We start from the raw sequence: 22,122 nt of genomic DNA, 5'->3' as shown, positions 1-22,122 counted from the left end.
TAGCTCTTAGGCTACACCCCCAAGTGTTAAACTATTTTTCTGCATTTCTGTTCCGCATTCCAGTAAATGTGGAATTGTCCCACGTGGAAACTGCTCCGACTTTATATAAGCTCCAAGAAACCGAAAGTACTGTAAAATGTTGTGGGAATACTTGTCGCGGTGACATGTGCACAAAAGCTCTGCCCTGTCGCTTTTCCCTTTTTCCCTCATTGCCTCGGAAAGTTGTCTGCGAGATTAGATTGTCCCCCTTTGAGACAGAGGCGATGTGGCCTACTGAGGCAAGGGCGAGGGTTGAGTCGTTCCGCAGGCTGTCGGTGAGCTGTGACAGCTGCTGGAGCTGCTGCTGGTACAGGTGCACCTCCCGGTGGGCGTCTTCCAGTTTCAGGTGCTCCACCTCCAGGCGGCGCCGGTGTTCTTCATCCGCCGACTCAAACTCGCGTTGCACCCTGTCCAGCTCGGCTGCTATGGACGCGGCCTGTGGAGAATGCAGACTTTAAATTGTGGGGTTAATGTCCCAAAACTGCATGGTAGGTTATGAATGACGTCGCAGTGGAGAGCTTTGGGTTAATTTTCACCAGCCGGTGTTTTTTCAACGTGCGCCGAAAGCACAGTAGATTGGCATTTTCGCCCCCACTGAAATGCGGCTGCAGCAGCCATGAATTGAAACTGTGATGTCATGCTTAGCAGTGGAACACCACAGTCACTGAGACACCATGGTGAATGAGAAGAGAGGCGTGAGACAGCAGTGTTATGCAGCTCGCATTTGTGTTGGCTTTAGGTTATACCATTATACTCGCGTTGCACACATTGCAGACTTGCTTATAGCTAATAGATTTAATTTAATAATAGATAATTTCACTACAGAATCATAAACAAGCAAGCAAAAGATGAAAGTCTGATACCCACTCGAGACAGGTAAATTTAGGGCTCTTGCCAGCCAATGCGTTCGTCAAGCTCTATTCAGTGCATCGTAGTGTGTAACTTTGATAGCAGTGCTTCAAATCAAACATTACTCAATCCAGAATCAGTACTAATTCTGAAACCATTTATTTTGAAATTTGAAATGTTATAGCATAGACATACCATTTGCAGTGAAAAGCATTGACAAAAACTACTGACTCTACACCACTTTCAGCACTCCACTTCGAAGCTCAAAGTGCATGAACTGTGGTGTTGGGTGCAATGCCATTTTGTCATTGCTGATGATGATTGATGTTATTTCGCACACATTACCTTAAATAAAAAGTATACAAGGTGCCTATTGATTTACCCATTGACACTGCCATCGATTACAGTTGACATCTTCATTTTCCATGTAATGTGCCACCAAAGTGAGACCCGCCACTACGAAGTTCATTTGCTCAAAGTGCCACTAAATTTGCCTGTGTTACTTGGATATGCTGCCTCCTATTGATGATGTGTGTGTGCCAGAGCCAAACAGAGGCCTTGCACCCTTATATGGGTGCAAACTTCACGATAACATATACAGTAGTTCAAGGCAATTTAATGTTCGCTCACTGTCTGCAGCAGAATTATTCAAAAGTGGAGAATTGCGGACATTTTTCAGCTTGCCCTAAGCACACACCTTTTGTGGGATACAAACACATTTCACTTTAGCATTAGATGCAGCAGAGATAAACTAGGAACAGCAGAGAACTGGAAGCAGCAGTAACTGATAAGCAACGAATTTTTTTTTTATATCTCAGTCACTTTTTCATCAGCTTTCCTGTTGCCAGTTTTGTGCTACACACACGCACGCACCCACACCTTTTCGTTCTCGAGCCTGGCTAGCAGGGCCTGAAGGGCAGTGTCCATGGCAGCCCCAATGAGAGACGCCTCCTGGCTCAGCATCTGGCGTGCGGCCGCCAGGTCCTCGCGCAGCGACGCAGCGTCCGAGCGGGAGTCCGAGCACACTGCCGCAGCTGCTTCGCATAGGCTCGTCAGGCTATGCCTCAGCTCTTGCCTCTCCACGCGCTCCCTCTCCAGCTCCTTCTGCAGAATCACCCAAAGCAGAGTTGCATATTGAAGACCAACAAGAACCAGGTGCTGACCAATGAAAGCCGTTTAGCTCAGTTGAACCCAGAAAGAACAAACACCATCCCACATAATATGAAATGAGAAGTACTATATCACTGTTATTTCTGGCCATCCAGAGTGCATTCGTACAAAAAAAAAAAACAATGAACTACTGTTCCGAGGAAAAGAGTTAATATAGTAATCATTTGTAATTGGTTCGTTCAACTACCTGCAACTAATAATAATGATAATGATGATGATGATGGTGGCGGTGATAGTAATAATAGCTGAAAGTTTACGCTAGGACATCAAAATGCGCTCCTATAGGCTTTGCATTAACACTGCTGCACTTAATTAAATCATAGTTTGAATGTGTCAAGTTGCGCTTATCAAAAATGACATGTCGGGCTATGTGGGGGTTAACGTCCAGTCCTCCATCAATTAGCAGGTGAATCAACTGGGTGCATTGAGTTACTGACCGCCGCTCAGAAAAAGAATAAATGGACAAAATCACATTCAAGAAATTCACGCTGTACAGTTTAGAGCTCATAAATGTTTCTACCATTTGGTCCTTTTGACATCTGATGGACAAACATTCTACAAAGGTAAGTTGCTAAAGGCAACTTAATAGTATTATTGTAACAAATCAGCCTGCATCAACAAAAACAGTGACTGACTGCACATAGAAGTTTCTATCTTGGGCCAGTAGACCCTCCAGCACCTTAGAAAGCTTTCACAGACTCCCCATATAGCAACAGAAACCAGCATATTTTCATGCATACAAGAGCCAATATATTCAACAAGAGTGTATGTACAACAATATATAGTACAGATGAATGTAAAAAGCCGATTACACAAGAATATTGCGTTCAATTGCACAATGCGATTCCGTCAGGCTGCACTATGCTTTGAGGGAAAGTAGCAATGGAAGAGTTGCCATGACTGAATGGGCAAAACAAAATTTTTTTTCTGGAGCCTTGCTTTGAGGCGACACAGACGATATGCAAAACCTGCCAGTGCACTTCTCCACTCACCTCCTCTGATGCAACCAAGGTGAATGACCTTGAGCAATAATTGCAATGGAAGTAGTATCAATATACGACCCGGGTCGGTGACGTCATTCCTGCCACTACCCATTCCAAACAGCATCCAAGGTTTCAAAACACCTTTCTCAGCTTTAACACCGCTACTAGCAGGAATGCAGCAATCTCGGTTAGAGAAACTCAGCTCTGTGGGAAAGCCTGCTTACAGACTTTTGCATATCATCTATTGTGCCACGTTGTTCTTAATGAAGGCTGGAATGTTTTAGTTGCATGCAGTTACTTGCGTAAGCTACAAGTCTGGATTGCCACATCCCTTCCCACATTATATTTTTTTAGGGTTATCGAGGCTGTGAGTCGTTTGCACAAGGGGATAGTGCAAGGTCATGAGAAGGCGCAGGGAGAGAACCCAAATAATTTTCTTAACTAAAATTTCTTTCAGTGCTATCCTGCGCAAGGCGGCATGTTCACCTGAGTGGCTAGCAGCGCGGCACTTTTCTCTTCTAGTTGCCGCTGAAGCTCAGCAGCCACGTGAGCTTGCTGGACGGGCGCTGCCGCAGCAGACGATGGTGCAACAACACCTGGTGCAGCAGGCACAACACCATTGCTGTCCGATATCGACGAAGGCATTGACTCGTCGATGTAGAAGTCTGCTGTCTGGAAATCTTGCGAGGTGTGGCCCTGAATTAACAAGAAAGGTCCAACAGCTAGGAGTGAGAACTAGAAGCCAAACAAGTACAAAGAAAAGGCACAGTACTTATGCCCCAGTTCACACATGGCAGTCGAGAGGAACTTTTTACACTGCTCATGTTCGCAAACAAAAAATAATGTGTCACATATGAAAGATACAGGTACATGTCATGTAATTCAATGTAAAATCTCAGACATTATTGCATCGAAGGTACCACAGATTTGAACCCATTTACCAGCGAACAAGCAGAATGACATGTCTGGGCAACCAGTGGCCACACCTTACGCTCACGAACACAACACTACGTCCCATACTAAAAACACAAGGGTGCACAGTTAACACCTGCAGTTGAAAAATGCAATTCTGATAAGGCTTGACCGCGATCTAAAGTGCCCATCTGACATCGACGTAATACTGTTATACCAATTGGCACGTTGTTGTATTTTATTACCTGTTCCAGCAAGTCTACATTGTTGCATTCACGAATGTGTTTCATGCATGAAAATACAGTATTTTCCAAGGTAGGCACCCCCATAATTATGCAAAGGTGTTCCATGTGCCTGCTGTGAAAAAAACAGCAGGACTTCGCTGCAACCTTGCAATAACCTAAATGTTTTTGATAACTTACCTAACCTGTAAATTTTGAATTTCAAAGAATACAGCACAGAAGGAATTGAACAGCAGATGTAGAATTTGTCTGGGAAACATGAGAGACACTGTAGTCTCGTTTACATGGATACGGTAGAAGCGTATCACATGAATTTACCGTATCACATATACCAAAACGCCACCGCATACAGGAATGTGCATTTTCTTGTCAAGCCAGCTAATGCCATCTAGAGTCGTATTTGAAAGTTAGCGCTCTCACTTCTGTAAGTGTGCTTTTAGTGTCGTGTTGTGAAATGCACCGAAAGTAGCTGCAGGGTGTTGACTACATTCCGTCAGGTTATCCTTCATTTGCTCGCGTGGACAAATTTATACGACATTTATATTGCAGGAACATATCAAATTGTATTGGGATATTTAAATTTCCTGCATGTTGCCATGTCCAGTGTTAGCCAGGCACGGCTGTCTCTGCTTCCATCTCCTCAACGTGGACTCGACTACGTTAATGCCACAAATTAACTCACCAATAGTAATCTCATTTATTATTGATGAAGACTGTACTGTTCAGATGCACATAATGTACTCCCAAATGAAAAGAAATCGCTTGTGGCCTGCTCCTTAAGCCGCCATTTTTGCTTTGATATCCTGCGGTGAGGCAGCTGGGTGGCTGGTCCTAATATTGCAGCAAACATGTCCCCATAATTCGTGATAAAGTATGCTTCCGTTCACAGGGCTGATGCAATGCACATTTTTCATCCCGAACTACCCCTGTTTGGCTCATTTGATGCAATACGCCTTTCTAGATAATTATCTTGTTCACATGAGGTGTGATATGCTTAAATGAGAAGAAAGGGGGTTAACTAAGGGGACCAATTTTTATTAGTCATATCATAAGAAGCCAACAAACACTGACACCAAGGACAACATAGGGGAAATTACTTGTGCTTAATAACTGAAATAAAGAGATTATAAATTAATGGAAATGAAACTGGATGAAAAAACAACTTGCCGAGGTGGGGAACGATCCCACAACCTTCGCATTTCACGTGCGATGCTTTACCAATTGAGCTACTACGGTGTCGTTTCCCCATCCACTTTCTTGGGTATTTATGTGTACTAGTAGATGCCTGGGAGTGTTAGCCAGCGCCACCACTCACAGACCTTGGCGGCGGACTTGAACGTCCTTTCTGCCACAGGCATCACGAGAATGTGATCTTTTTGAGTGAAGGCAACTGGTCAATAAACCCACACATGCTACGTGAAAGTATCAATGTTAACGGATTCGAGACCCTCGTCATGTAATAAACGAGGAGAGGGGGTTAACCAAAGGGCCAGATTTTTATTAGTCATATCATAAGAAGTCAACAAACACTGACACCAAGGACAACATAGGGGAAATTACTTGTGCTTAATAAATGAAATAAGAAAATGACAAATTAATGGAAATGAAAGTGGATGCTTGAAAGTTAGTACGATACACTTCTGTTATATTCATATGAACAACAGTTCACCTGTTTCAGTTTAGAAATGAAATAGCTGCGATTTCTTTTTCTAATATTTTTTTTTTGCATTACCTGTTTCATTTTCTTCAGGGTAGATGACAAAATCAGCCCACTCAGTTGGCCAAACTTGCTTCTTTGCCTGCCAGGTTGACAGACCCCCGCAGTTTTTGTTTTCTACCAGACAAACCAAAGAATTACTAAAACTCAAATGCACTATTGCACTATTCTACAAAACAGACTCCAAAATGAAATCTCTGCGTTAAGGTCGCAGGTAGCAACATTCAGACCTTCTGCTTCCAGAAGTGATCGCAAAACTATTTTCTGTAGTTGTCAAAATAAGCTTCTTCCAGAACAAGAGAACCAAAAAAAATATTTTATGGGCATACGCTGATCCGAGCAACACATAAATTGTACAAAAAGTTTTGCAACACACATTGCATAAAAAGTGACTTTCCAGTTTTCTTCCAAAATACGGAAGGGCTTTCCTATCTTACAGCAGCTGGGTTATCGTAGGGCCAATCTGTGCCACAGACGAAAAGGCAGATCACACATCGCGTGACTCAATCCCCGCTCCACAAATAGCCACCGTTGGTACAGTGTGGGTCAACTGTAGTCGGCGCCAACAGCAAAGAGCAGGCACATTTTCATTCTCAGGTTCATCGTCATTTAACATCTGACAAAGGTTCTGGAATCGGAAAGACCATGGCCTATTCATGCTCAGCGTTCCCCCCCCCCCCCCCCTTTTTCTTTGTCAAAAGCAATGACGTGAGGTATTCAAGTGCCCAGCATGAAGCACAAGGAGCTCTGTGGCATACGCAACATGCAACAATGCATGGATCTTTAAATCGAACATACTGAATATTAAAAAAAACGTGAACAGCAGATATTAAGCTTACAATTACAGTTATTTGACTGTTTGATATTTGAATTAATTCAGTAACATTCAAGTACAGTCACCAGCTGATAAATAAGACCGACATGATCGGTAATTTGGGCAGCTTCCCGACACCTCCAATGGCTCCACAGACTTCATGTGTAAAGACGACCAATATTTCAGACAGCCACCAGCTCCACATTTGATTGTCGAGACTCCATCCGTGGCTGTAGCGTATGCCGACTCTGCCACCATTATCTCCTCTGGCAACCTTGACGAGACATCACATATAGCCTTAGAAATTGCAGACTAAACGGCTGTCTCTGAGTCCTTTCGTTAGTCATAGCACTGCACCTCAGAGATTTAACTGCAAATGTCAATCTTGAAGGCTTTGCCTGAATTGTTAGGTTACATCAACATCGCGACCATCACATCCATTCCAGCACTACCGAGCATGGCCCGCTCTTGTTTGTTGAATTTGCCTTCCGGACAGCATTCCACCATTCAGTGCTTGGTTGTTTAGTATGCATTCCAGACAGCGCTCTGCTGGCTTCGAGAAGTCTTTCCTGTGAAGTTATCCAGGGAAAACACGGGGAAGGTGGGAGATGGAAATTCAAGACGACGAGCAAAACGAGAACAAGGTGAAAGGAGGCTCCCGTTTTCACCTTGTTCTCGTTTTGCTCATCGTCTGTGAAGTTATCGACAAATGCGTCAAATGGCGCCATCGGTGCCCTCGCAGTCCGACTCCGAATGAGTCTTGAGTAACAGTACGAATGGGCCCGACTCCACAACTAAAGAACCTGAACTGCGGCCTACCATAATAAACTCAAATGTGGACATCATTGGTGACCTGCTAGGCTGTGGTGTGCAGATCCTGCTTCCATTACATTTGAAGACTTTGCAGACAAAACAATTGAGCAAATTCTCCCACTATCAAACAGTGACTCTAACTCAGATGATGATGATGTGCTGTAGGCTCTGGAGCTTTCACATGTGGATCTCACTCAAACCTTTGCAGACGTTGCATTGGCATATAGAGAAAACACAAAACTGGCAGAAATACAAGTGGACTTGCTTGCACGTAAGCGGAAATGCATGCAGAAATGAATCGACCACTTTTTCCTTGCACAGGGGCCTTCAAACGTAAATAAAGTAACCGTTTTTTGGATACATTCGTTTTTTTCTGACATTCGATAGTTCAGACTTATTTGCGTCCCCCATGGAGCCCGAATTAACGGTCGTCTACTGTATTGGCACACCCCTACTTACTATATCTATACTCAGCTAAATCCTATGCATACTTATGCATACTGTGCCCGCTCTGCTGACGCCGGCATCCAGTTATGGGTTCCAATACTGTGGTCATATGGCCACAGGTTGTACTGCTGGCTTTTCTCCATCTGAAGTTCAATACTGACAAAACCACCGCACAAAAAACGACGTAAAACTCTCCAATACGTATCCCTTTGCTGTAAAACCAAGAATGTATCTACAGAGCCTTACTGCATACCTCTTCATTACTGTCAGTGACCAATGAATGCTTGACGTCCAGCATATAAACTTTATGTAAAAGTCAGCATACACAAAAAGCACACTGGTGCAAAGGCATGTCAGCTTACGAGACGTTTCAGCAATGACTGTCTCACGTTACTAAAAACAAGATATTTAAGCCAGAATGACTACCGTATTTACTCGCGTGACGAATGCACCCACATCTCTGTTGCTGTATAGCTCCACGATTGAATGGCCGTGCTGCAGTTTTTCAGAGAGACTGCGATCTGACTCTCGCACGTGTGTTTAAAGCAGGCGCACTTGATGCTTAATGCATCCTTTCCGCCAGTGCCGGCACAAAGGCACCTCGCAGTTTCGAGAGAGAAAAAAATGCAACTGACTCTCTGCAACTTATGCAGTTAACGTATTTTATGCTGACTTAATAGGAAAGCGTGCGCAGGGGAGAGTCAAGGAGTGGCCGGCACTTTATCGACATAGTGGCCATAGTTGGGCCTAGTGCTGAATTCACGTGCCTGTGGCTCACTTCTCTGCCTGCCTTGGATTTAGATGTGTGTGATGGGCCTTAAGTCGAGTTATACGCCTGCTGCGGGACACAGAGTTTATCTGCTCACAAAACAGAAATGCTGACCAGACACTGATAAACTGACATGCTGATGAGCAGGACGGTCGAAGAGAGAGAGGCACACAGCGTGCTTGTCATAACAGGTGCATGCTTCAACATTATGCTTTATGTCATAAATTTCAGATGTTCTTGTACATTGACTCTGCGGGGTATGTGGCAGCGCCACGAAGGTCGGGTAGACCAGCACATGTACGTAGACGTAGACCAGCACATGTACCCGACTGACATGTGGTGATACCATTCCCGAGCTTGCGCAGATGAGTTTTGCGTCTTCTTTCTTTTTTCGCCTCAGTGCTCCCTTCAGTTGATAGTCGGCGTTCGTGTTGTCCACTTCTCTACTCTTGTGTCCTGTCTGCACGCCTCACCTCTTTTTTGCATAATGATTTCTGCAAGGAGCTCACTTACAGCCATCATTACCTCATGGACGAGCGTCCGGTTGTCGTCAACGCTATGCAGCACATACGCGAATGCAGGCACTAGCAGGGTAGCATCTGTGACGTCATCCTCGTACAGGCGCTGCCAGCAGGGTCAGTATGATACAACCCCCGCTGCGAAACCGGAAACCCAACAACAGACGCGCGAGAAGTCTTGTGCTCTCACACGTAAACAAAGCTCAAAACTGCGTGCATGAACATACCTATCCAATACGATCTGCACGCCTTCTGGTGGGGGTGGAGGGGACGGCACAACAAAGGAACTGCTGAAAGCTGGCAGTCTGCCTCAGGCATCCGCTGTTGGGTTTGCAGTTTCGTGCAGGTCATTGTACAAGACATGACGTGCCTAATCTATCGTCATATGATGGAGGTTTTTTAATGCATTGTCTCTATGGCAAGTTCGCCGGGACTGCACTAATCTGTCATAATATCGGGGGACATAACCAGGGTTCCACTGTAGTTGGTCTGAAATGTATACTCACAATGGATGGTGTAAATTACTCAGTATTCCTTGTATATGGGTAAAGCACACAAACGCTCCACACTGCTAAATATGTTATTAACAGATATGACGCACAATGTAACCAGTGCTGAAAGTGCCATACCAAAGAGTCCGGGGAGCAGAGGATCGTGTCCTGAGGAGCTGGCATGCCGAGGATGTCAACAGTGGCAGCATCGAGGCCCGTAGTCGGTTCGTCGGAGACCTCTTCAAACTCGTCATCAGACACTGCCAGCTTCGGGGTGCGCTCACGATCTTCGGGACAGGTACCATCGTGGCAGTCCTTCTCGGAGGCACTCTGTGGCAAAAGACAAAACAGAAAAAGTTCACCTTAGTTCAGCTATTCCTCTAGCTCCAATACAATTTCCTGTATTTAGCCGATTTTAATGCACCCTAGATTGTGAAATGCGCCCAATTTTCGCAGCCAGAGATCAGAAATCAAATATCATTTATTGTAACATTTACTACAATTCATGTACTACTTTGAAAAATTGTAAATCAACTGTCCGATTGCTCGCTAAACGCGTCCCCCCCCCCCCCCCCCCTCGAGCCTCGCATGCAATGGAAGATGACGCACTTCCTTCCCACTTGTGACCACACCGGGCACGACTGCAAAATTTGGCTGGGATGTTCGCAGCAGTGTATGCTAACCGCAGAATGCATTTTTTTTCCACCAAGCCTAAGGGTTGGTTCGGAACCCCTATAATGAAAAGGACATGGGGACCTCAATTACCAGCAGCGCCTCGTCAGTTTCACAATCGGTCGCCTCCGGCTGCAGCTGCTGACAAGAAGCGTGCGGTGGAATGCAAGATGATGAAGCCTCCCCGTCTGGCTGTGATGCGGCATCTTGGCAGGACTGTGTGGCACCCGATTGCTGCAGCACGATGGTCGGCAACATGACCGTGTCAGGAGCTTGAAGGAGTTCCGACATCTCTGGAAGTGCTTTCCGAAGGAACTCCAAGTCGTCAGGAGCCAGAAGAGGCAGATTGTCATCAAACGGCTTGGGATTCCGAGTCTGCGCATAGGGAAGGAAAAAAAAAAGATCAAATCAGGATCTGGGTTATTGGGGACGGCGTAGCAGAGGGGAAAGGGCTCTGGATATTTTTCGATCGCCTGGAAAACCATAGAAAATTTCGTGCATGCAAGAAGAGCAGAGAGTGTGTCCCCTAGAAACTTAGTCATGTGCCTTATCAGTCAACAACACTGAAATAGAAAGCATTTTTAGGTTGTTTCAGTTTACAGAAAGTCTATACGATTTCAGATTTTCAGATTTAGGCGAGGCTCACAATGCCTCAAGACTAATAAAGTTACATATCATAGCCACAAACACCACATTATTGAATACATTAACAAATATTTATATTTATGAATATTTTTCAATCCCCACACGAGTTCCTGTACTTTCAACATAAAAATATTTCAGATACCGTACATAAAAAAAAAGTACATAATTTCATGGCTTGTCTATACACAAGAAACATCAGTACTATTACGAATTCAGCTATGAGTAACAGCCCCATAAGTTTCGCGTATGTGGTTAACACTGTTCGCAGCTTGTACGTCCCAGAGATGGCAGTAGCTATCATCATCAGCACATTTAGCGCCAACTGCTCGCGCTGCCATGCAGCTGCTGCTATACACGCAGCTGTATGGCAGCTGTATTATAGCCAGGCCTAGCAGACTTATGTAACCTCTCGCACTGTGCGTGTTGTACGTCTGGCCGTTATTGCTTGTGCCATTCACATGTGCGGGCAGCTTTTTAGACTGTGACTTGTGAACGATTTTGTAGCAAAGCTTGTGCATTGAGGCTCCGCTGACAATGAATCCAGCTAGCGACGGCGTTAAGAAGCAGCAGAGGCAGTTTTCGTTGCAAAAAAAAGTGGACGTTTTTGCAAGAAGTCAATGCAGGAAAGAAGCAAATCGATGTCTTCAGAGGGTGCGGCATTGCCCCGTCGACCACCATGACCAACCTAAATGTGTGAAGTGCGTGAAAGTCAGTTTCATCGGGAGTCGCAAATCGCTCCTACAAGGAAACGGGTGCTACTCAGAAATTTCCAGTATATGCAGTGCTGACTTCGTTTTAAAGGTGCCAGACAACAAAATGTTCAGATGTCCGGCCAAATGCTTCAGGAGAAAGCTACTGAATTTGCTCACGCACTGAAAATCGCTGGATTTGATGCAAGCACCAGTTGGCTTTTTCATTTCCATCAGAGGAATGGAATTGTGTGGCAAGTTGTCTCCATTGAAGAAAAAGCGCCTGAAAATGACCATTTTTGGCAGGTGGCCAAGTTATACTCCGATGACACTTTCAATGTGGACAAGACCACTCTGCTTTTACGAACTCCTACCGGATGGAACAATGCACTTTAAAGGGCAGCAGTGTAAAGGAGGGAAAAAGTCAGATCTTCGCATGTTCATTTTGCTCTGCTGCAACATGACTGGCGCAAAGAAAATCAAGCCGTTCGTCATCGACAGGTATGCAAGCCCTTGCTGCATGAAGAACCTTGTGTGCCTGCCATTTGAATACCAAATCAACAAATGCTTGCGGATGACAGAAAATTATCGTATTTACTCGCATAATGATCGCACTTTTTTGTCAAAAGAAATTGACGCAAATTCAGGGGTGCGATTCATTACGCAGGTTAAATTTCCCGCAAAAGGAAACCATTTTTTTTTTCATCCCGCATTTGCTGCGCAATGACAACAGGTCAACAGATAGGCGGCTGCCACTGTAGGTAGTGCAGGACACCAAAACAAAAATGGTGGCCGGCGGAACTAGCCAAACGCGCCGAATCCAATTTTTTTCTTCTCGTGAGTACATCACATGCATTGAAACAGTTTCTTCCATATCAGTAATGTATAATATCGTTAATATCAGCAAGTTTGCGGCAATAACGTAGCCATATGCACTCCGAGGGGACAGAAAGGGGCGCGCTTAGCTGTCAGTGACATAGAAACACATGGCCGGCATGCTTTGGAAACCGCGGCATCTATATTCACCACTATCCTAATACGGCACATTTCTGCTAAGGATGGGCTGTTACAAGCGTTGGTGTATGAATAGGGTACACTTTTAACCTATCAACGTAAACGTGGCTACTATCATTGCCGCGCGTGATTTGTTGCGTGCCCACGAGTGCAGACGAGAAGAATCGAAAGGTGCTTTTTTTGTTGTTGTAGTTGTTGACCACAACCATCATAAAGCCTACACATAATAAAGGCAAGTCTGGTTGTAGCTGTTGTCATGGAAGTGCGGAAAGTGATGAAAGGAATGAAATGGGGCATCTGCTTAAGAATGTTTGGTGCGTGCAGACCACTTGGTTTGTCTTGAAGAGTCGTTCACGTAGCCTTCGACAGATGGTAAGTGCGATCATTATTAGCTATACTTGGCACAAGACATATCGCTGCGACAAGTTCGGGGTGCAATCATTACACAGGAAATAAAAAAAAGCGAAGTTTGACAACGAAATGCCGGGGTGTGATCATTATGCGAGTAAATACAGTATTACGCATATATCTGATGCATCGCTACTGCACAAAAAAATGCCTTGGATCATCGTTCCCGCATGTCAGACACCCTATCGGACGCTGACTTGTACTGTGTCTCCTACTTTTGTTGCCAACCAGGTGTCCAATAGGCCAAAACGCCTTGGATCCGGCTGCCATTCCAGCACATTGGCTGCCACATCATAGCGTGTCTTCTACTTCACGGCAGCAAGTTCGGGGTGCGATCATTGCGCAAGTGTGTTTATAGTGAGAGTAAATAGGTTAAATGCAGTAGCCTTGAAATCTTTGAACATTCATTTCTTTACATCCTCATTATAACGAAGTAAATTTCTACTGCCAATAGATATACAGTTCAACTTCGCAATAACGAAATCCGCAAGGAACGTAAAAACTTTGCTTTCGCGAGAATTTCGTTGTTGCGAAGTGAGACAGCACAGATAGGTACTGCTTCACAGAATGAAACTTTATTATCAAACTTCCGTAAGCCTAGGCAAGCTTTGCTCGAGGGTATATTATTATATTAGTATATATATTAGGATATATTAGTATTTCCAACAGTACAAAGTGCGCCGCACGCGTCGATCAGCAGTGGCAACACTGCCGTGGAGCAGTATTCTTGGTCAATTGCTTTCGGAGATATGGTCACTTCTGTGAGATTTTGTGTAACATGGCACCAGATGCAGAGCAACAGGGCTCCACGCAACAGCAGTATTTCTCCAGTGCACATTGTCGCCTGTAGACGCCGATGCGTTCAGGGCGAAGGTGAAAGCGACCATACACCAATACCCGAAGGCAGTCGATCGAGATTAGGGCCCCTTCGTGCAAATCTGCGTCTGGTGCCAAATCCGCACGTGATGCCTGTAGGGTGTCACCGAAACCAGCGTTCTTGAAGCAAGGGAAGCATATTCCTGGACAATCGCTTAATCATGGCTCAAACATGCGTGCCGCTTCGAATGGGCGATCATCAAACAAGATCACAGCCACGATACGTTTCTGGCGCATATGAAAATCATCTGGTGCCAATTACAGTCGCCGACCGTTTATTCGGACCTCACGGGGACTGCGGAAATGTCCGAATAAACAGGTGTCCGAAAAAGCAGATTATGAAAAAAAAAAGGGAAATCCTTTATTTCCACGCACTTATTCGGGCTCGGCAGTAGGCTTGAAATCGCGAATGCGCCGTTGCACGCTGTTCCGTTTACGCGCAATCAGATAAGCCTGAATCTCGGAGAGGGTCGTACGGTCACTATAGGCGGCTGAAAGCACAGTCACTGCTTGTACACGCTCCGCATGCGACGGCAGCGAAGCACATGGTGTGTCAACTTCCGACTCGGTCATCGTCCGGCGGTGCAGTAGAAACCTGACGAATGATCTCGCCGTCGTCGAGTTCTGCGCATGTCAGTACAGCAGTGTCAGCACCTGTGAAACTCTCAATGAGACGGTGTCCGGAATCGCAATGCAACCACTGCGCAAGTCTCGGCAGAACATTTTCCGCGTCGGTAGGGAGCACATCGGAAGGCGACAAATCTTAGGCCTCCCGGCACCCGCTTGCCGGCATTCCGCAGCGCAGTCTGCGCGGGCACTGTCGGCGCCATTACATTAGACACTTGACGAGATGTTTCCGTATGCCACGTTGGATCACCGAAACCTCGACACCGCACACAAAGCAAACACCACCGTGCCGACACCAGTCACACAAGCGAGAAAACGCAGCATGCTTGCAGCGTCGTGCGCGAAGAAACAAATCAGCTGCTGGATTGTCTTGACATGGCTTACTAAGCTAAAACCGGAACTGCTGCAGAGCCGCTCTATCTAACCAGACAGAAACGATGATGATGAGCGGGGATTTCCATTAGCGCCACTTCATGGGGCAGCAAGGAAGCTCCGTTCAAAACAAAAATGGCGTTCAGCAAGTCGAACCATGCACCGGTCAGAGTCGGTGCATGGTGCTCTCGACCGAGTTGGCTCAAGGAGTGTCCGAAAAATCAGACGAGAGGTTGCAAGGTGTCCGAACTTTCGGCAGTTGTTATACATTGTGGTCTATGGGGAGAACGGCGGTGCCGCGAAGCTGACCGAATAATCGGGCATGTCCGAATTTTCGGAGTCCGGAAAATCGGTCGGCGACTGTACAGACCTATACCTTCCCCAACCCGGCCGCATACTCTCACATATATCCTGGTCAGTACTCTCCCTCCTGCATTCATTACGGCGATAGAGCCACATTAGATCACATACTTTGGAATTGCCTGGAGGACCCACCTTCTCTGGAACTGGGTCAGCTCCTTACTTCCAAGCAGTGGGAGGTCGTGCTTCTCAACTCAGACCCGGCAGTACAACTCCGGGCCGTCAAGTGGGCCGAAGAGGTCGCCAAGAGCCAGGGGCTCCCGGCCACCTAGTGCGACCAACAACCCACCATCTCCCAACCGTCTGTCGATAAACGAAGTCTTCCATCCATCCATCTGGCGCACATGATCACTCCCGGCACTTGGTTGTTTTTGTAAACAAAAATGGCGGCGCCCAGGCAAGTGTAATGTGGTTGTATTTTACGCAATTTTAGTGCAAAGCAATCGCATTTGTGCACATTTTGGAGCCTGCTAGCCTTGCACGAGTAGAAAATTTACCGGGTTCTGGCAAATTTTGTTGATGCGGGATCGTAGTACAGCGACATTTCGTTGTCGAAATGTACAAAATGCATCGAATCCTATGGGCGTTTGTCACGGATACAGAAATATTTTGTTGTCGCAAGAATTTCATCGTCACGGGATTTCCTTATCGCGAATTTCGACTGTGTAATGAACTAGGCTCGTCTGGCAAACAAACGAATGTGCTGAGCGTATCGTTTTCTGCGAGTGGGACTTACTGCAAATGGTGGAGGCAGGTCGTCCATGCCGGGAAAGAGGGCGTGCAGGAAGTGCTTGGAGAACTGGCTGTTGAAGTCCCTCCGTGCTTGCACTTCATGCTGGTGCAGTTGCTGACACTGTGATGACAACGTGCCAGCCCACTGCATGCAACGTAAAAAAAGAAAGGGGGAAGGTGGCATTACGATCAATCAACACAGCCATCAAACTGAGTCAATGCAAAAGCTGCGCTCCTTGCAGCAGTCCTGGAGACGCCTCAAGATAATCTCAATGAACCAACCTAAATAGAATTCATTGCGCAACATAAATGCATAAATTACTGAAGTTCCAGCGCAAATTTGCACAAGGTGTTCTAAACTAAATTCACTCATAAATGACCCAACTGGTTTTTGTCTCAATATCGGCGAGGAGGAAACATTGAGGGTGTTGTGGATGTCACAACGCCACAGTACAGTAGGCAAGATAGTGGCACTGATTGCAAGGGTTTAAATGCTTACAGTCGAACCCAGTTATATCGAACTCGCAAGAAAACACCTATTAGTTCAATACAGAAAATCATTCAATATAAGCCTGCTAAAGAATTGGATGTCATAAAAGCACATACCATTTATAAAAGCACTTTATTTATGAAATTAGCTTAGTTTTGCGTGAAATACTGTTAAGAGTATTTTCTTCCGCTTGGGCAACGTCGCTGCCTGCAACAGCATTCCTCCACATTGTCTAAAGAGTCGGAGCAGCTGAAGTCGCAACCTTCCACATTTGTGCCGTGCCGGACTAGTGCGAGTGCACCAAGCACCTCAGAGGATGAACGAGAATCTTGTGCTCGACTGGATAAAGTCTGGTGTAGGCGGCCTGGCGCACGGTTGTCGTTCCTGTCCATCCTCATGCAGGGGCCCTATAACGTAAAACTATTCCAATATGTTTTTATTCCAATCTTCCAACGTCAAATTTGCGTAACTGCCAACACAAGCATCGGGCGGTGTCCCAAAGGGTTCTCTAGACAGACCCATCAAACGCTCTCCCCATTCATAGGAGGTCACTTTTGTTTGCTTGAAAAACGAATAACATTGCCTACACTGAGCGGATTGTCTTATCTAATTGGCTCACAAGAGGCGAGGATCACGCTCAAGTGGTGAGGGATTCGATGGGGTCGAGCCACTGCACTGAACGATAACTGGATGAAGAGGGTGGTGCCAGCGTCTGTTATTGGTCCACTTTCCCTTACTTAGCTTACGGTGGCTCGTCGACAATCGCGGCGGCATGCAACGGAAGCTTAAGGATAATGCTAAAACGGATCCTCAGCAAGGAAGAGTTGTCAGAACGAGGTCGTAAACGTGCCAAAAGTGCTCGAAAATGTTACATGGCCATGCAAAAAGTTTTATTGCACATAAATAAATCCATGCTCTCCAGCAGGTGCGAGTAGCCAGTGCCTGAGCGATCGGCGGCAGCCATCTTTTATCCCTTTCGTAACGGGGCAGCCAGTTTTGTTAGGCATATTAATGCATCTTTAACGCGTACACGTCACTTTGACGCGGTGAGTTCTTGCAGTTTTGTGACGTCATGTAATAGGCAGGTGAAGTCGGTGCAGTCTGAAAACCTTTGACCAATAGCCGAGGGCTAATAGTGAAAAGACGTCTAATCAGAAATAACTATTTTTCTTTTGTTCGGTCAAATCATGCATAATCAGTGTGTACACGTCCTATCAGATGGGGATGATCTATCGCGGTTTTCATGACGTCGCGTGACAGACAGGTGAAGTGGGGCTAGACCAAAAAGGTTTTTCACCAATTGCAGAGGGCTGACTGCAGAATTGGAATAGAAAAGTTTGGTATAGTTTTACATTATAGTGCCCCTGGACACATTTCGTTGCCATTTGGCCAACTCAGTGAAGAGGCTATTGCGTGAATCCGGCACTGAACTCGTTGCTATCCCAGGTGGGATGACGTCCCAGCTGCAGCCTTTAGATGTTTGTGAGAACAAGCCATTAAAGGATTCAGTCAAGAGGTGTTACGCAGATTGGATGCACTCAGGTGAGCCTGCAGCAACGCCGACTGGGCGGCTGAAGCGGGCTTTGCCAGCCGCGCTATGCAAGTGGATTGTGGACGCATGACCAGCATACCAGAGGACCTTGTGCGCCGCGCCACGCATTCAAGAAGTGCGGCATCTCGAACGCGCTCAATGGCATAGAGGATGAGTACCTCTGGGAAGAGATGTCCAACAAAGAACTATTCGAAGAGAGTGCAGCTGAGGAAGACAGTGATTGAAGTGCCGAGTGCAATTTAAATGTTTTCCTCGAGCTTTCCTAACTCATATTATATGTGGGTAAAAGTGTTTTTTTCCATTTTGCGTCCCAAAAGTTTCACCTCATACTATATGCGGGTTCATATCGTACATGGGCTTTTACGGTACATAAAACAGGGCTCCAGGGCAGCACTGTCCAGAGTCGCACAGCTAAAACCTCGTTACGCAGTGGGCCCATCCATTCCAGCACCTCGCGAGATAGTTTTTGAAGAAACACTCCCACGCTCGTTGGGGCATCTGGTCCATTTGTACAATGCTTTCAGGAGAGGCACAGTGAAGCGATGACGTCTCAACTCCAAAGCAATACCACTGCACCCACAAACAATCATGGAAGCTGTATGTGCGCTTGTTTGCATGCTCTACGTAAACCATGGCTCCTCCTCCTACAGCTATAGCTCTTCACAGCTAGTTTTGGTGTCAAAGTCATATTTTTTTACAGCCGCAGCTCTCGTAACTACGCAGACAATGCTGAAACTCCATTTACAAGGCTTGCAATGTCTCGTTTCTTTCTTGTGCTTTGTACTGACTCCCCCTGGCCATCAAAGCCAGGAACCGGCTAGCTAAACAATTGTGGTGTAAGAGGACGCAAGACAATATAAAGTAAGAATAGGACAGGAAAGAATGTCCTCTCCTGTCCTTACTTCATACTGTTTTGCGACAAGTAGGGATAAGCGAAGGATTAACCCAGCTGACGTTAGGATACGCTCCAAAGGAAGGCCAAGACCTGCCCACCTGCAAGAAGTTGTGGGAGAAGTGGCGTCGCCGGATGACCTCGGTGACAGCACGGAGGTAAGTGTGCGGTGCCATGTGGATCTGGCGGCAAATCTCGAGCTGCCTGCGCAGCTGCCTGGTGGCCAGTGTGGTGAACATGAAGCGCAGCTGTGCCTCCGAGATGACCTTCTCTACATAAATTACCCACCTGCATCAGAGGAAATGGTTCCATGAAGGGAGGCTCAACCCTTGCATTCAGAAATATACCTTAACTTGAAGTTTATGACAGACAGACTTGATCTAAATAACGCCTGCTGTAAGCGTGTCCGAGACGCTCATTGCATTACCTTCGGCGCATTTGTGCCAGGTGTTATTTCGACCAAGTCAAGAATGGGCTTGTAGAGTGAATTTCTGAATACAGCAGTAAGACATTGATTGTGCAAATATTCCAGCACGCAAGAGCAAGGAGCTTCAACATACCATGCGATATAGCTTAATCACAATATCTTCAGGAAAGCACCACCCCCTCTCCTTTTTCTAATGTCTACCCTGTGACCTTTCGGTGAACAGGCAGACAATGCGAGACCCAAGAAAAAGAGGAATAGTTCTTGAGCCTGGGTACGCACCCTGGATTTCAAGTGTGTTATGTGTACTAGTGTAAATTACTAAGAAGGTGTCGTACTGTTCTAATGGCTGCAAGATAAAGTTGGGCTAGCATTACACTTTTTCGCGGAACCTGCATTTCATGTACACGCATAACTTTGGCATTAGAGAGACTCAAAATAGGGATACTAAACAAAGCAAAGTTCACCCTCATCAGCCTACTTATGTCCAATGCAAGATAAATGCCTCTCTCAATGTTCTCCAATTACCTCCGTCTTGAGTCAGCTAACTGACCCCATCTTGTGCATCATACCACTTAGTTCTCTGCAGTCTTTAACTGTGCTTCCATTCTCTCGGCATTCATTTCTCGACTATAAGCCAACTCTAAGCCACTAACTCCTGAGACAACTTTAATTTTGATAGTGCGTGCTTGGGACGGGTTAATTGTTTATTGATAAAAGAAGGACATGATGCATCTCTAAGGGACTGAAAACTCAACCTGGCAAGTTTTAAGAGCTATTGCTGTGCAAAGACAACCCAAGCATAGGAAAACTTGAAATCCATGCCGATGTTCCACTGACACACGGCACAAAAGTTTCACCACAAAATTCAAAGAAAGGGGCGCTTGCGTATCTTTTACCCGCACTAGTAATCAACCCTTTCCACAAGATAAATGCAAGTAGACTTCTGAAAGCGTAATTTAACAGTCCAAACTGACTTAATGTTGCTCTTTAGTGCCTGACTGGTGTTCCGACTAGCTTGAAACCTCTTTTGACATGTGGCCTTTTGCGTCAACAGAAACGTTCTCAAGAGAGGTTCCTGAATGGCTTGCGTGCACTTTAAGAGGTCCACGGTGGCTAAATGTTCCACAAGTACCACTTGGCTTGCAATGTCTGCAATGTAGTGTGTGGTTTGGGTAAGTTGATACAACCCAATTCTAGACTTCCAAACAAGCGTGTAAACAAAGACAAAAATAAACAACAGACGCGTGCTGAGGTACCTAAACAATCGCCAACCAATTTTTTGGACCTGCTCTTTAAGCTGAACTTCCTCAAAGTACTGCCACTTACTCCATAGAACCAATGTACAATGGCAACTGAAACTTTGGACACCACGGTGTGCGTCACTAAATTTTTCGGACTGATCCACGTGTCCGATGCCACAAACATGGCAGCTGCAAACTAAATGGCTGCAATCTTAAGGTGTCGCCCGTGTAAGCCAGTGCAAGGCAGTGCCCCCCTTTACGTTGTTGAGGCAATTCCTTGGCTTTCCAAGTGCTATACAATGCTGCACTTCGTCAACGCGGCACAAAACAGCCATTTCGGTTGCCGACACTTGATGAAGCAGCTGTGGTTACGACCAGTGGGCAGGATGTGCCCGTAAACAAATTTGGAAACTGGGTGTAAGATAGCGTGCATGCATTAGACTGACTGCTGCATATATAAAAGGAAGCTTGGTTCTGTGGGCCATCATCCGACAAGCACCAGAAACGTTAGAAGTTTTATAGTTTTGTGTCCACTTACTAGATGGAATCGCTTAAGCTCACCTGGGCACAAAGCACCCAGTGAATTTGCACAACACAGCCTAGACTTACAGCATCGCGGGATCAAGGTCGCAAGTGCAAGATGTACCGTACCCAGAGCCTTGACCAACACAAAATTTCATTATTTCAAAAAAGCACAAAATAGACAAACTTTATTACTTGAATTTTCTCTAGTGAAGATGTGGCAAAAAAAAAAAGAACTGCCCTATAATACCTGCACATTTTCCATAAATCCGTATAATGTATTTGCTCTGCCCCTGTTCGAAAAATCAAGTCAGTGATTACGTCCTCCTTGTTTGGATTCTTCATTTAATTGCCATTTACTCTTGAGCAAGGCAAGTTTTGTGCCTCAGTTTTCCATTCAAGCACACGAAGAAAAGGAAGGTTCAAGCCCTTACCGCAGCCGTTCCTTGAGGTTTTTCGAGAGGTGATCTTTCGCCGAGACGCAGCGGCGCCGAATGTCACGCAGACCCTCATGGTTTTGCAGCATAATTTTGAGCTGCTTCACGTGGCTCTCACTCAAGTCAGGCAGGACGCTGGGATCCTTGAGGCGGGAGAAGCTCGACTGGTTTTGCACAAAGGACTGTGCAGTGGGGGGGGGGGGGAGGAGGCAAAAAGTATTGCAAAGTTTAGCACACAAGTTAAACAAAATTTGATGAGAGCAAAAATGGTTATTTCAAATACCATAGTCACTTGCATAATGAAAACCCAACCCCCACCCATTTGTCCTTGAAGAGCTACTTTTCAAGTGAGGTTTATATTACCTCACTCGTGGCGGTGTCGGTGTTGCCATACAAAAAAAG

At 45.8% G+C, this 22,122-nt stretch overlaps 1 protein-coding gene across 2 annotated transcripts in view; it reads right to left on the bottom strand.

The window, feature by feature from the left end:
- The window catches only part of Atg17 (autophagy-related 17), a 55,085-nt gene that overhangs the window by 20,753 nt on the left and 12,210 nt on the right, over positions 1–22,122 (bottom strand). The window contains exons 10-18 of one of the 2 annotated variants that reach the window (XM_065442540.2): positions 21,718–21,902; positions 19,195–19,381; positions 16,164–16,304; positions 10,530–10,811; positions 9,903–10,094; positions 5,928–6,029; positions 3,528–3,737; positions 1,768–1,992; positions 275–475 (exon numbers count right to left, since the gene is read on the bottom strand). In XM_065442540.2, the coding sequence (XP_065298612.2) occupies positions 275–475; positions 1,768–1,992; positions 3,528–3,737; positions 5,928–6,029; positions 9,903–10,094; positions 10,530–10,811; positions 16,164–16,304; positions 19,195–19,381; positions 21,718–21,902 (1,725 nt within the window). The remainder of the gene's footprint in view (positions 1–274; positions 476–1,767; positions 1,993–3,527; positions 3,738–5,927; positions 6,030–9,902; positions 10,095–10,529; positions 10,812–16,163; positions 16,305–19,194; positions 19,382–21,717; positions 21,903–22,122) is intronic. The other variant, XM_065442541.2, reaches the window with a different exon arrangement.

Source organism: Dermacentor albipictus, chromosome 6 (genome assembly GCF_038994185.2).
Source record: "Dermacentor albipictus isolate Rhodes 1998 colony chromosome 6, USDA_Dalb.pri_finalv2, whole genome shotgun sequence".
NCBI lineage: Eukaryota > Metazoa > Arthropoda > Arachnida > Ixodida > Ixodidae > Dermacentor > Dermacentor albipictus.
This window is presented reverse-complemented; position numbering and strand designations above follow the sequence as displayed.